Source organism: Populus nigra, chromosome 8 (genome assembly GCF_951802175.1).
Source record: "Populus nigra chromosome 8, ddPopNigr1.1, whole genome shotgun sequence".
NCBI classification, from domain to species: domain Eukaryota; kingdom Viridiplantae; phylum Streptophyta; class Magnoliopsida; order Malpighiales; family Salicaceae; genus Populus; species Populus nigra.
This window is the reverse complement of record NC_084859.1, coordinates 13,230,181-13,243,233: the sequence shown is the minus strand read 5'-3', so window position 1 is coordinate 13,243,233 and position 13,053 is coordinate 13,230,181. Positions and strand designations below refer to the sequence as shown.

The 13,053-nt window shown below is 36.0% G+C and overlaps 2 protein-coding genes across 2 annotated transcripts; one reads left to right on the top strand and one right to left on the bottom strand.

Moving 5' to 3' along the window:
• Nucleotides 1-1,627: 1,627 nt before the first annotated feature.
• Nucleotides 1,628-5,785, top strand: LOC133701784 (uncharacterized). The gene is made up of 4 exons (XM_062125871.1): nucleotides 1,628-2,276; nucleotides 3,957-4,197; nucleotides 4,393-4,486; nucleotides 5,185-5,785. The coding sequence occupies exons 1-4, from the start codon at nucleotides 1,843-1,845 to the stop codon at nucleotides 5,466-5,468; spliced, it is 1,053 nt and encodes a 350-aa protein (XP_061981855.1). The 5' UTR covers nucleotides 1,628-1,842; the 3' UTR covers nucleotides 5,469-5,785.
• Nucleotides 5,786-6,573: 788 nt separating this feature from the next.
• LOC133701785 (DNA-directed RNA polymerase III subunit rpc4-like) lies at nucleotides 6,574-11,062 on the bottom strand. Its single transcript, XM_062125873.1, has 9 exons — nucleotides 10,896-11,062; nucleotides 10,720-10,775; nucleotides 10,525-10,603; nucleotides 9,723-9,759; nucleotides 8,830-9,050; nucleotides 8,681-8,744; nucleotides 8,119-8,210; nucleotides 7,786-8,019; nucleotides 6,574-6,954 (listed from the first exon to the last, which is right to left on the bottom strand). Exons 1-9 carry the CDS (start codon nucleotides 10,935-10,937, stop codon nucleotides 6,802-6,804), a joined length of 978 nt encoding a protein of 325 aa, XP_061981857.1. The 5' UTR covers nucleotides 10,938-11,062; the 3' UTR covers nucleotides 6,574-6,801.
• Between the last annotated feature and the right edge of the window lie 1,991 nt (nucleotides 11,063-13,053).

Genomic DNA, 13,053 nt, shown 5'->3' with positions numbered 1-13,053 from the left:
ATTTTGATTTAGATATTATATAAATATTTAACAGTTTATCATGATTTTCAAGATATTAAAAAAGTCATCAATAGTTTGACTTAACCTATCATTTATCAATTTTTCAGTGTAATTATTATCTTTTCATAAAAAATGCTCTGATTTAAATATTATAACATAGAGCGTGTTTATTTTGTCAAATCATGTTTGTTCTCAACACTATAGTCAACACTATGTCAAATCATATTTGTTCTCAACGCTATGTCAAATCATGTCTATTCTGTCAAATATTATAGCATAGAGCATGTCTATTATCTTTTTATCAAGAATGCTCTGAATTTTAATTAATGTTCAGTCATAATAGAATATTGATTAAGAACGTTTAAGAATAATGTTTTGACGTAATAAAAATATAATAATTGTAACAATTTTATATTTTTCTTTATAAAATAAATATTTTTATCTAAATGATTTTATTTTTATTATAGATTTATTAATCAAGTATTAAAATTATTAATAAAATATCTGATTAATAATAAAAAAAATATTTTTTTAAATTAAAAATATTTATATAAATAAAATTAATATCACATATAAATAACCGATTATTTACTAGAATTATCGCCTGCATCCAATCATAATCAACGACTCCGCACATGGTAAAAAAAAATAAAAAAAAATCATCGTACAGAAATAAATGACCTGCATGTAAAAATCAAAACTTCCCATGTAAGATCTATAACGTAAGCACAAATCATTCGACACAAGAAAGCAATGCAACGCACGTTATTCAACACAGTTGAACCAAAGACGTAATACAGATTATCCAAAATAGAGAAATCAATGCATCAGGGTTGAAATTGATCTTTTGAAGTGGACGAGGTGGCTCAGTAAAGGTTGAAACAATGGGAAGCAGTGGCGGCGTGCAAATCACTCTGCCCGGTGCTCCTATTCCTAGTCTTCCTTTCGGCATGGGCATTCCCGGACTGTGACGAGTTGTTGCATGTGTAGTGGGCGGTCCGGTTGTGCTCGTCGTCGGTGATAAAAAAACTAAGGAGGAAGGGTTGTTGGGTCTGGGCTATTTGATTTGGATATGGTGGATGCTATCTCGGTGGTTTGTGGACTGTGCTGCTGGCGGTGATAGGCTAGTCGGCTGAGGTGGAGGGTAGGGAGAGAGAGGGGCTACTAGTCGTTCCCGCTGACATTTTTAAAAAATATATGTATTAATAAAAAAAACTATACTAGAAAATTATTTTATTTCAATAAAATTTAGATTATTACCTTTTTTGTTTTTAAATATTGCCACGTAAGAAGATTATTTTAACAGCTAATATTTCTAATAGAACCTAAAAAATGCTCACATCCTCTATAATTTGTTTTCCTATCAAAACCCCACGTGTATAAAAGTGTGTGCGTGTGTCAGCAATAACTTCCCACTAAAAATGAAAAGAGGGAGGAGTGCAAATTAGTAATAGCCAACAACTTTACAAGACTTCCCCGCATAAAGAAGCTGAAAAAGACTTGAACAGTGACGATTGAAAGGAGCATTTGGAAGAAAGAATAAAGTAAAAGAGATAAAATTCAGAAGCTTTATATATATATATATATATATATATATATATATATATATATATTAAAAAAAAAGGGGAAAGAAAACAAAAGGAGAGCCAAGCACAATGGCATCCATAAAAAAGTCTCCACAAATTCAAATTCTGAAGGGAAGGGATAGACAGCCAAGATAACTTTACCTGCACACATTCACATACAAACTCCTTACTCCATCCAATCCCAAACACCACTTCACTCTCTCCACCACACACACTTCAAGCTAAACTAAACTAAACTAAACTAAACTAAACTATCATGCTCGGTGGAGGCACAGGCATGGGCGGTGGAAGCGGAGGAGGCAGCGTGTTAAGGGTCTTTGGCCGTGCTGTTGCTAGGGCTGGTGTTACCCATCTTCAGGAACCCATCTCTACTACCAACTCATCATCTCCTAACTCTAGTACCACTACTACTGTTACTTCACCCAGGGGAACCCGAAAGCTAATTCCCCCTAATAATTTGTCTCTTTCTTCTTCTGGCTCCGCTCTCAGTCTTCCAATACCCGCTGATTCTGGTGGACCAGGTCCCACTTCCTGGTCTCCTTTTTCTGTCTCCCACTGTGATGATTACGACTGGGTTTCTGTTGATGACGGGAGTGACGAGGAGAGGCCTGTTGGGTTTGATGATGATTTTGTTTTTGGTCCTGTTCCTTCCATTGACGAAGTTCATGGAGCTGTCACTGCCCTTACCCAGTGAGTTTCTTTTCTTTTTCTTTTTAGTTTAATTGTGTGGTTGCTCTCTTTCATCACGCTCACTGTATGCTTGGTTTCATTATATATAAGCGCACTGCTCTTGATTTTAGTTTTTGTAATTTATTCATCTAGTTTTTGCAATCTTTGCTTTCGTGTGTGCTAAATTCGACAGAAGAAATTACTGATTACTACTACTTACACACACACACACACGCACACTGTTTCATTTCTGACTGTGTGGGAAAAGGAAGGATGGTAAACCGCAGCCGAAATAATCCAAACCGTGCGCGGGAGACTCCACAGGGTGCCATGCTTGGCCCGGATTTTTGAAGTCATGACTTAGCAGTTCTAGAGGGAAAAATTATTGCCCAGTCTGTAGACTATATTAAATATGATTGGTGTGGTCCATAGAACAATTACTCGGTTTGTGGAGGATGCAATTACAATTTAGGTGCTATTGTGCTTTCGTAATTGATAATTTTGAGGGTCGAAACAGTAAGAATCAAGTTTTATTATCGGTGATAATTAGTTGGTTGGTTGGCGATGTGGCGTTTGGTCACGGTGATGGTGATAGGTTTGACAAAGTCCCCAAGCCCATCTCAACAAGTGTTCCTTGGAACAGGTGTAAGAAATCTAGCATGATTGCCTCAAATGTAATATAACAGTCATTCTTCTTATAATGGGGATGATGGAGATGGTGATGGAGATGGTGATAGGTTAAATATTAACGCTATCTACTAGATCACACCTTATATTTCCTAGTCAGAAAAAGTTCTGAAAACCCAAGGAAGATTCAAAAGAAAACTTGGGCTATTGGAATTGTCACGGCACTGTTTACAAAATTTATTTGCACGTTGATACTTATAACCAAGCTGCTGCTATGTGATGTGTCAAGACCAGTAAAACAGTGCTTCTATTATTTAATTCTCATCCTGTTTCATCTGCTTAACTTGACCCAAGTTTCCCCTAAAAAAATAAGATTCGGTCTGTTTGCATTTTGTTTACGAGGTTGATTTTGCCAAGAGAAATGAGAATTAGGAACAGTAAGTGTCAAAATGAAGAAACAAAAAGAAAGTAATTAAACAGTTCAGAAAGTATCATGTATTTTATGATGCTTAGAAAATGCCATGCTGATCTGGTTTTGTGACGGCAAATTAGAAATAGCCTAACAAAACCGTGACCCAGAACTTCCTTGTCATAGTCCAACACCAAAAGGCAGCAGCCTGTATTCGGAAGCAACGGAATAGTAGAGCCTTAGAAGATTAAATCTTTAATATAGTAGAAAAACATATTCTTACATGTCGTGCCACTGCTCCTAAATTTTATCTGAATGTAGTTTGTTTGCGAATATGCAAGATACTGTTTCACCCTTTGTCTTTCTTGGTTGAACTTTGGATGCTTATCTTCAGCAACTGTGAAAACAATCTAAACTTTGGGATGTGTTTTTAATTTCATTTCACTTCCTTAATTGGATTTCTGGCTTTAAAATAAACCTTTCATTTTTGCCACCGTAATCTTCTAATTGCTGTGATATAGATGAAATTATTGTGTTCTATCACTTAAATGTTATCTCCTCTCTAGAGGGAGAAGTAAATCAACTTTAAATTTGTGAAAAATTGGTGTTTCCTTGATAGTTACAAGCTGAATGTGTAAGCTGTTTCTCGGCTTGTTATATTGCAGTGTATTGGATGCCCCCTCGCATTCCCAACTCATTAGAGATAAATTTTCATGCACTGTGGACAAGGATTTAGCTTATCAAATTTCAGGCCCAACCTTGCTGAACCGAGTTTCTTCAGTTGGGTCAGAGTTAGATTGGAAGGAGCCCTCTCCTGTTCCGTGTGATCCAAGAGCACTGCTCTGTTATGGATCTCAGAGAGTTCATGAAGCTTTCCGTTTGTTGCAGACAGAGTCATCTGTTCAGGTGCCTAATGTTGTTGACAATTATATATCAGAAGTTTAGTTGCATGAATTTTAATTTCATGGTTATTCAGTCTAAAAGAAATCCTTTTCCTTTTAAGAGAAGTGGTGGAAAAAGCGGTAGCATGTTACCTTTTTTTAATCTTTTGGTATAGTTTGATCTACTATCTATATTTTGAGGATGCACCTTTCTGTGCAGAAAATGGTTGTCTCATTATCTTCTGATAAAGCTGTTTGGGATGCTGTTTTGAATAATGCTGTCGTTCGGGAGCTGCGGGAAACCTACTATGCAGGTTGGTATGGGGTTCGGTAATATAAAACTTTTGAGTTGAAGTCATGTCTTTCCTAGTTGATAATAACAAAAGTATGCCAGGGGGTCTTTCACACTTTAAAACAACACTTTCGATTGTCATGTGTTCAATGTATCGGGCTAACCTTTATATGCTTACATTATGAAGTATTGTCCTGCAGTTTAAGATGAACCTTGATCTGGCTTCAGAACTTTTCATTAGAACTTCATGCTTTGGAATTATTCATTGTTTTCCTTTTCTTTTGGAACTTAAGAATAATTCTAAGCAGGAGCTAAGAGAAGTTGTATCTGTCATAAAATAGTGTAAATTATATATAGAAGAAAAACCAGCTCTTAGAAATTCTACTTCAACTCGGACTATGCTCATACTCAATTCTATTATTTTATCTTCAAAAAATAGCTGGTGGTGACCTAACAAATTTAGGATCAGTCTCATTGTATGTTAAAACTTACATTTCATACTTGAAGTCTGTCTTTGGAGGTTAAGGCACCCGTATTATATATATGATCTGCAAACACATCAATGCCTATCACAGGCTCACAGCAGGCCTGCATCCAGATGCATGTTTGTTTTCCATGCACAGCACACAGAGCAATTATGACATTCTTACAGAGTCACATTCAGGATTATTAGTAGTAATGCTCTTGCACTTAATATTGTGATTTCCATGATATCTGCAGATGAAAACACTGATCCACCAACTTCTGAGAGCTTGGATGAGACTGGCAAAGAATCCAATCCAGCTTTGAATTTTGTCAAGTGGATATTTGACAACACACGAGCGAGAGCCATGGAAGTATTTGAGACAATAACAAAACTGGTGAACGAGTTTTTTAAGCCACCAGCTGGTGAGAAGACGTCAGCAGGCACCAAGGATCCATTTGAGGACAAGCTGAGAAGCTCATTCCTGCTTTCCTTAATAGTCCTGCTGATTGTGGTTGTGACTCGAGCCCAGAAGGCGTGACCATAATTTGACGACATGACAAGTAGTATTCTCCCCGTGGTGCTGTGGAAGGTCCCGATTGGGTTGCATAACTCGAGTCCTTTAGCTCAATTTATTCTTGTGGATTTGGTAGTATATGTATATCCTTATGTAATGAATTATACAGTTGTTTGCTAAGAGAGTTACTCCCAGTAGACTTGAATCCTCTTGGCAGGTCATGTGCATATATTTTGGATTTGTGAAACTTAAAGCTGGTTTTGTTAAGCAACCATAGCTTGTCAAGTGGGTTGGCGTTGCCAGATTCATGTTTCATCGAATCGACGTTTGTGTTTTCATTATTGGTGTCTCTCTATACATGTCTGTAAATTATTTCCGCTGGCGGGATGACATGATTTGGAGATCATATTTGGCACGAACAGCTCAACCAAATCACTCCTGCAGCGGAGGACTGGTTTCCATGGGGTAAACGGTGGATGACGATCGTATCTTCAAGGAAGAAATACGAGAAATATCTGCATCTTGGAGAGGAAGGATACCAAACTTCGTCAAGGCAGTTGCTAAACTGACGCTACTTAGATGGAACTACGTGAACATAGTAGGGCTAACATGATAAACCATGAAGCCAAGGCCATGCGAGCTGGAGATTGCTGTTGCAAAGAGCAGGAGAAAAAAAAGTGAAGAAAGAATATTTGCTTTACTGTTATAAATCACCCAATTGCATGATTCTTTTAGATAACATACCAGCAAGAGTCTGTGTCCAGTGATGGGAAATGGGTGTTCAAAGGTTTTATACATTGCAACAGACCGACCGTACAAGAATTCCAAACCTAAACCTAGATCTTCACAGAAGGATGAAGAATGCCTACTTGCCCGAGGTGCCTGTTTACCTCGTCTTTCCTCCTTGTTGGACAAACTTATTTGTTCCCAAAGTTTTAACTTTATGTGATCAAACACTTGTGAATTTACCCTAGGGTTCTACTTCAAAATGACCACTTGGTTCTTTGTGCAGGTTATTTTGGATACCGCTGGCAACTTGCCTTTGGATATAGAAGAAGACCATGCAATTTCTGTGCTGAACCGGAGGCAACATGAACACACAATGCATTCAACATGGATTATTCCATCCTTATGCAAAAGGGATAATTTTTTCTATTGACCTTAAGAATGTATGAAGGACATAAAGGTCAAGAAAGACATCCTGCAAACGCCCAAGATCGATTCATTTGCTACCCAGTCAGAAAGACCCTAACCCTAATTCCTTACTTCTTATACACATACTGCTGCTAGGTCTGCCATATTTCTCTACCGTGCTGTATGTACCATTCCTACAGCTAATGCGTCTATTATTTGCATTCTAGTCCAAGTTGATCACAGAGTTCAAGTTAAATTCAATATCAGGAGTTACAACAGCACGTTTCCCAAGCTCTCCAATAGCGCAGCAATCTTTACCTGCAGTGTTGATCGCCATAACATCTTGAGCAAATGTACACTCTGAGCCTGGTGAAACCTGCACATAGTAAATCTAATGTTAAAACTGAGAACAAAGAGAAAAACACATGGTTTGATGCAGTTTCTAATTTAGAGCAGAGGCATCAACATCTTCTGCGGTGCCCATTAAGAGCAGTGAATCGAGTGTAACGAAAACAAAAGATAAATGTAGTATTCCGCTTTCCTTTAAGACCTATGATAAAGTGGTCGCTCTTTTGAATGTCTTGAGCAGAAACTCGTAATTATAGATGGTAATGGAAATCTATCCCTGTTAGTTTGAGGATAAAGGATGCACAATGCCTTTTCACTTCATGAAATGACATGCATAAAGAATTGAGAATTCACACATTTATTTATGAAAAAAATAACCAGTTTCACGAATTAAAAAAAAAAAAACATTTCTGATTCTTAAAGCAGGATTCCAGCAGGAACTGAGCCAAATTTGGCCGCTACAATAAGAAATGGAGAACTGTGCCAAATCTGGCTGATACAATAAGAACCTAAACCTGCCACCTAATTGATAAGTTATAACCAGTAAGAGCATTAAATTCAAAATATGCAACTTCAATAAACGATGAAAATAGATTTCCTTCAAGTATATTGACGAACACTGGGAGTAGTTGACTTAAAACTCTTTTCAGGATTGTAAATTTGTGATGCAAATCTAGTATGAGGTCCTAATGTCCTATAGAATCTATCTGATTTGAGGTCTCAAAAACCAGGTGAACAGAGACAATGCAAGATAACTTAAGTCCATTCATTATCTTTATGTAACGAGTAGCCAAATAAGTCTGTTTGCGAGAATGCACTTGCATGTACATGTGCAAAGAGAATGTGTAACATGACTTACATCATATAGTGCATCGCCAAGCTTAAGCTTGATCGCTCCACTCCTGTAAACCAGCATTTTGCCCATATATCCCTTTGGCAATTCTTCAAAACTGGTCTTCCTAGCAGCACTCTTGCTTTCTGATGGCATTGACATATCAGCTTTCTCTTTTCCTTTTGCACTTGCTGATCGCTTCAAGAAGGGCAGCTTCTCAGGAACTTGGAAGAAAAATAACCTTTCATTGTCACACTCCTCCTGTCACCAATCACCAGTTAATTTTAACTAGGATGCTAGTTACAAAAATGAAAACTGATAAAATTTCAAAGCAAGGAATATATAAATGCGAACACCAACCAACAGCCCAAGATCAGAAGCAGGATTAATAGTAGTCTCATCATACTCCAAGTTCCTTGCTTCCTCCCCAAACTCAGCCTCGTCAAGAAGCTCTAAAAGCAAAAACAAGCATATTGTGCTCAGCATTACAGAATGACACCTAACAACAAGGCATTAAAGATAAAAGGCAACAGAAAATTCTTGGGCTATCTCTGCACTTATGAAAACTCTAGTTCTTGTGAGTAGTCGTGGCATTAATTAATTGCATGAGATAGAACCAATTGGGGTTTTGAGAACTAAGCTCGTTGTTTTTTCTAACCATAATTTTGAGGAGATCCTAACATTAAAAAGATTTTCACTGGTACAATGTTCCAGCAATATCAAAATGTTGATATTAGCAATTAAAGCTAGGCAAAAAGAAAATGGAACAGTCTAACATGACGTGTCATAAAACAACAACATCAAGGAAGTTTATTATTTTAGAACTTCAGGGAAATGGAAACAGAGAAATTCGGTTCAAAAGTGCTTTCAGCAACCATGCTAAGAATATATTGTTCTCTTCTAGATGCATCTAAAAACTTACTAGGGTCACCAGAGTAAGGCGGCCTCAAAGGAAGAGTATTTGGATAATAGATATGGTGGTAATCCTGCAACAGCATCACAAAAACCAGATCTTAGTATCCATGCGATGGAAGAGAGACTGAAAGAGAGAGGGACTGATAGAACCCTTACCCAAGGTTCTTTATATCGTCTCTTCCCTTTCAGGGATAACGGATTGACAGCCCCATCTACTCTGGCAGCTGAAGGAGGCACAAAAATTTTCCCATCATCATCCCTGGTGTCTTCTGTCCCTGACCAGCTGCTACCAGTGTTCTCATGCACAGGAACATTATATTTCCTTATCAAAAGAGGTGGTGACGGGGCACCTGGCCCGAAAGCAACTTGCACTTGAGCTGCAGGTGTGAACTTCAAACATGAGTGGATAACGATGATTGATATCACAGTAACAATATTTTAAATTAACCCATCCCAAAATTATTCATCTAGTAGTGCAGATTTGACTGGGAAATCTGGCCCATCTCAAGCATTGTATCTTATTCCAATTATTACAAGGATGGTTAAACCGTCAACAAAAGCTATCGAGTAACAGAACACAAATTATTTTCATTTAACTGTTCTTGAGTTTCTAATCAGAAATTGTGAAGCATATAGAATCACGAACAATTAGGGGTCAATGCTTATTGAGATGGTATAGCCTAAAGCTTGCAACCACAAGGTTGCAGACTCAATCATTACAAGCAGCACTAATTTTTCTGAATATAGGCACCGATATCATAAAATTTTAGCATCTTAAAGCTTAGTATGCAAGGAAGCAAGCTAAATGGACTGAGAGAGAACACTAATTAGAAGCACGGTGCCCTAAATCCCATGAGACACATATTGCTGCTAACATATTCCAGTTGCTGACTGAATTCCCAACGGAAAGGGCTTTAGCCAAATCAACATGACGTTGGACAATGAAGCTTAGTCCATGCAAGCAAACTTAGTTAACATAAACAAAACAGAAGAAAGATGAAACGCAAATGATAAGACATAATAGAATGTCCAAGCTAAAGAGAGATTACGTTTCTTTTCTTTAGGGACTTGTCTTCTGAGATTTTCCTGCACAAGCAAATCACAGTTGAGCTAAGAACATAAATAAATAAATTGCCATATTAGACTGTAGCATTTATTAAGCTTAGGATACTGCATAAAATTAGTCCACGGGGGAAATGCACAGAATAACAAGGTAGTATTTGGAATTGTGAAAGCGATCGTTTAAAGTGTTTTTTATTAAGAATGTATTAAAATAATATTGTTTTTATTTTTAAAAAAATTATTTTTATATGAATACATCAAAACGATATAAAATAAATAAAAAATAATAATTTGAAGAAAAAAAATTTCAAAAACAATTTTTGAAAGCAAAAACAAATGCAGGCTGTCCTGGGATTTTTGTGGATTGGTTAGAAATAGGTTATTTTTCTTAGACTCCTACGACGACTGCTACTACTAAATTGATTACACAGTAATTGCTTCACATAGTTAGAAGAAGAGCAACAAGGATGGCTGCTGTGTACATGACTGACTGACTAGTCACAAGGCACGACCATGCCGAAAGATCCGAATGGTTGAATGAACGGGGTGGGTCCGGTTTCGGATTGTGATTTTCGTAAAAATTAAGGCGCATGAAGGAATAATTAATTAATCTTTTGTCTTTTGGGTGGGTCGCAATGGTTAAATAAAAATAAGAAAGTTGACTAAAGACGCTGCAATTCTATAGGGCAAATGAAAGAAATGGTAGATGATAAGGCCAAGATGAAAAACCCAAACACCATATTTGGGTTGAAGCAAAGAGAGAACACAGCACATGATCTGCACACATACATTGAATTTGTGGATGAGCATCTGAGCCTGGGCAGCTTCTTCATCCTCGTTTCTCCTCCTGTCATCATTGATCTCTTCACTGCATTTTCCACATCCAACACCACACATGAAAACTAAAATTAATCTAACCTTTTATGACAAAGAGAAGAAGAAGATTTCAATCAAATACTGTACGGAGAATAGAAGCGGAATTACGTTTTGGGGACGGAGGGTCTTCTCTGTCTACGCGGAAGTTTAGGCTTGAACTTAAGCTGCAGTCAGTTCACTTTTTGTTAAGAATTATTACTTTCAGATCTGAACTATCCATTCAACACAATCCTAAACAATCAAACGAGAAATCATTGATTCTTAGTAAAATGATTGATTGATACCTTTGTGCGAGAAGGAGAAGATGGATCTACTTGATCGTCCATGGCTTGAAGCTTGATGATGACGATGAAGCAGACGAGAAGATGAAAATGGAAAGGAAAAGGACTCAAAACGCAAAACCGTAGGGTTCGAACTCGAGGCCTCGCCAATAGCGTGACAATGTCTTGCACACTAGGCTATAAGACATGTTTGACTGGTCCTTACATTTATATATATATATATATATACAATCTAAAATTATTATCGTACACCCATTTGTGACTTGTCTTTGTATGAAATCAGAAATTAAACTTGTGGACATGATTTTATAAATTCGATCCTAAAGTTATAAAATTTGGGGAATTTAATATGAGTACCCTCGTATCCATCCATTAATGGAAAAAAAATTCTTGATTTCAGTTGAATTTTTTAAATCTTTGTATTTCCCTTAAATATAATAGTAATATCATTTTATGCAATAATAGTTATTAATTATATATATTCGACCTCGGAGGATAAGCTAAGCGGACGGACAGCCTTCAAGAATTCTTCGTGACGATCCACCATTCTCCATTTGTTATGGTGAAGAATACTAACCATGTGACGTCCAATCTCGACCATGATGATTAACCTTAATAAGATAAAAGTAAATAAGCTTTATGGAGGACCAATTATAGTCACGCGACAATCACATGACTCTTTCATACAACTCTCAATCAGGGAGGAAATACTAAAGAAAAAACCTGTAAATGTTTTGGTTTATCTACTCTACAATCTTGTAAGAGAAAGAATTGTCAAGGAACTTTGTAATGGAATTGAATATTGTCACTCAAAATCACTGTCTCATTGTGATTTCAACGCGAACGGACCTACTTAGTATTCGCATTGGAGAAAGTTTAAAAAGCCATTGGATTCGAGAAAAAAGATTATAAGAAAATTAATTAATATGAACCCTACAGTGTAATAGTGTGAACTAGATTACTAACTGTATTATGTTGTTGGTAGAATTAATTTTTTTATATATATAAAAAAGAATTGAAGGACTAAAAGGTTGTACCGGGAGTTGTTATATATAGCTGGATTAATTTGATAAATTTTTTAAAAAATTTGATAAAATTAAAAGTCTAAGCACATAAAAAAAATAATTTGAATGATTGATAGTTTGACTTTTTTAATTTTTAAAAAATTAAAATAACATTTTTTTTTATTAAGAAGATAATATATTAAAACAACTCATATTAATCTATCAAATCCACGATCCGATTATAAACTCAACTTAGTTTAATAACCTTATTTTATTTAATAATTTTTTTTATTTAATTATACAGTAACAAAAATAAATATTTATAAAATTAAACACCAACACCAACAGTACTAAAATTCATTTAATGAATTTGAAATAACAAATATACTAAATTTCATGATTGATTTACTGTAGCCTCATATTTTTCTATTCACAACTAGTGATTTTTGTTCTTCACATGAAAATTTAATTTACTGTAGCCTCATATTTTTCTATTCACAACTAGTGATTTTTGTTCTTCACATGAAAATTTAATTACCTTAATAAAGACGTTTTGATCAATTCAACATATTTATAAACAATAAAATAATCAAAGTACATCTAAATGTAAGAAAATAAAGAGTTCAAGGTAAAAATATTTTTATTTTTTATACATGGTAGAATTACATATATACCCTTAAATCCAAGACATCTAATTTATTATGATCTTTCAACCATGGTTTTTTTTGTTCTTTTTTCTTTTTAATTGTTAGTGAGGTCAAGGGAAGCTAATTCTTTCAGCCATGGTTCAGGGGTATTTTTGTTAATTCATTCAGCCATTCTCCAAAATACCATAACCAGTTTGAAGAAGGCAAATTCCAATAGAAAAAGAAAAAGAAAAAAAAGACATCAATAAATCTAAACATCCCTTCAATCTAGCAGAAATCATCAAGAACGTTCCATGCCCATGGCATACTCGAGAACACCATCAGTCAGAGAACCATATCAATTAAAAAAACTATTGAAGCATTGCGAGGTGGAAAACGAAACTAGCCCCCACAGCCACCTATCCCAAAGGAGCACACACGGGGACGGGAAAAAATCACAGAAAGCAAACAGGGGGCCACAGGCAAAGAACATTATGCGGGGTGATGCATGCAATGAGGAGGCCTGCATGT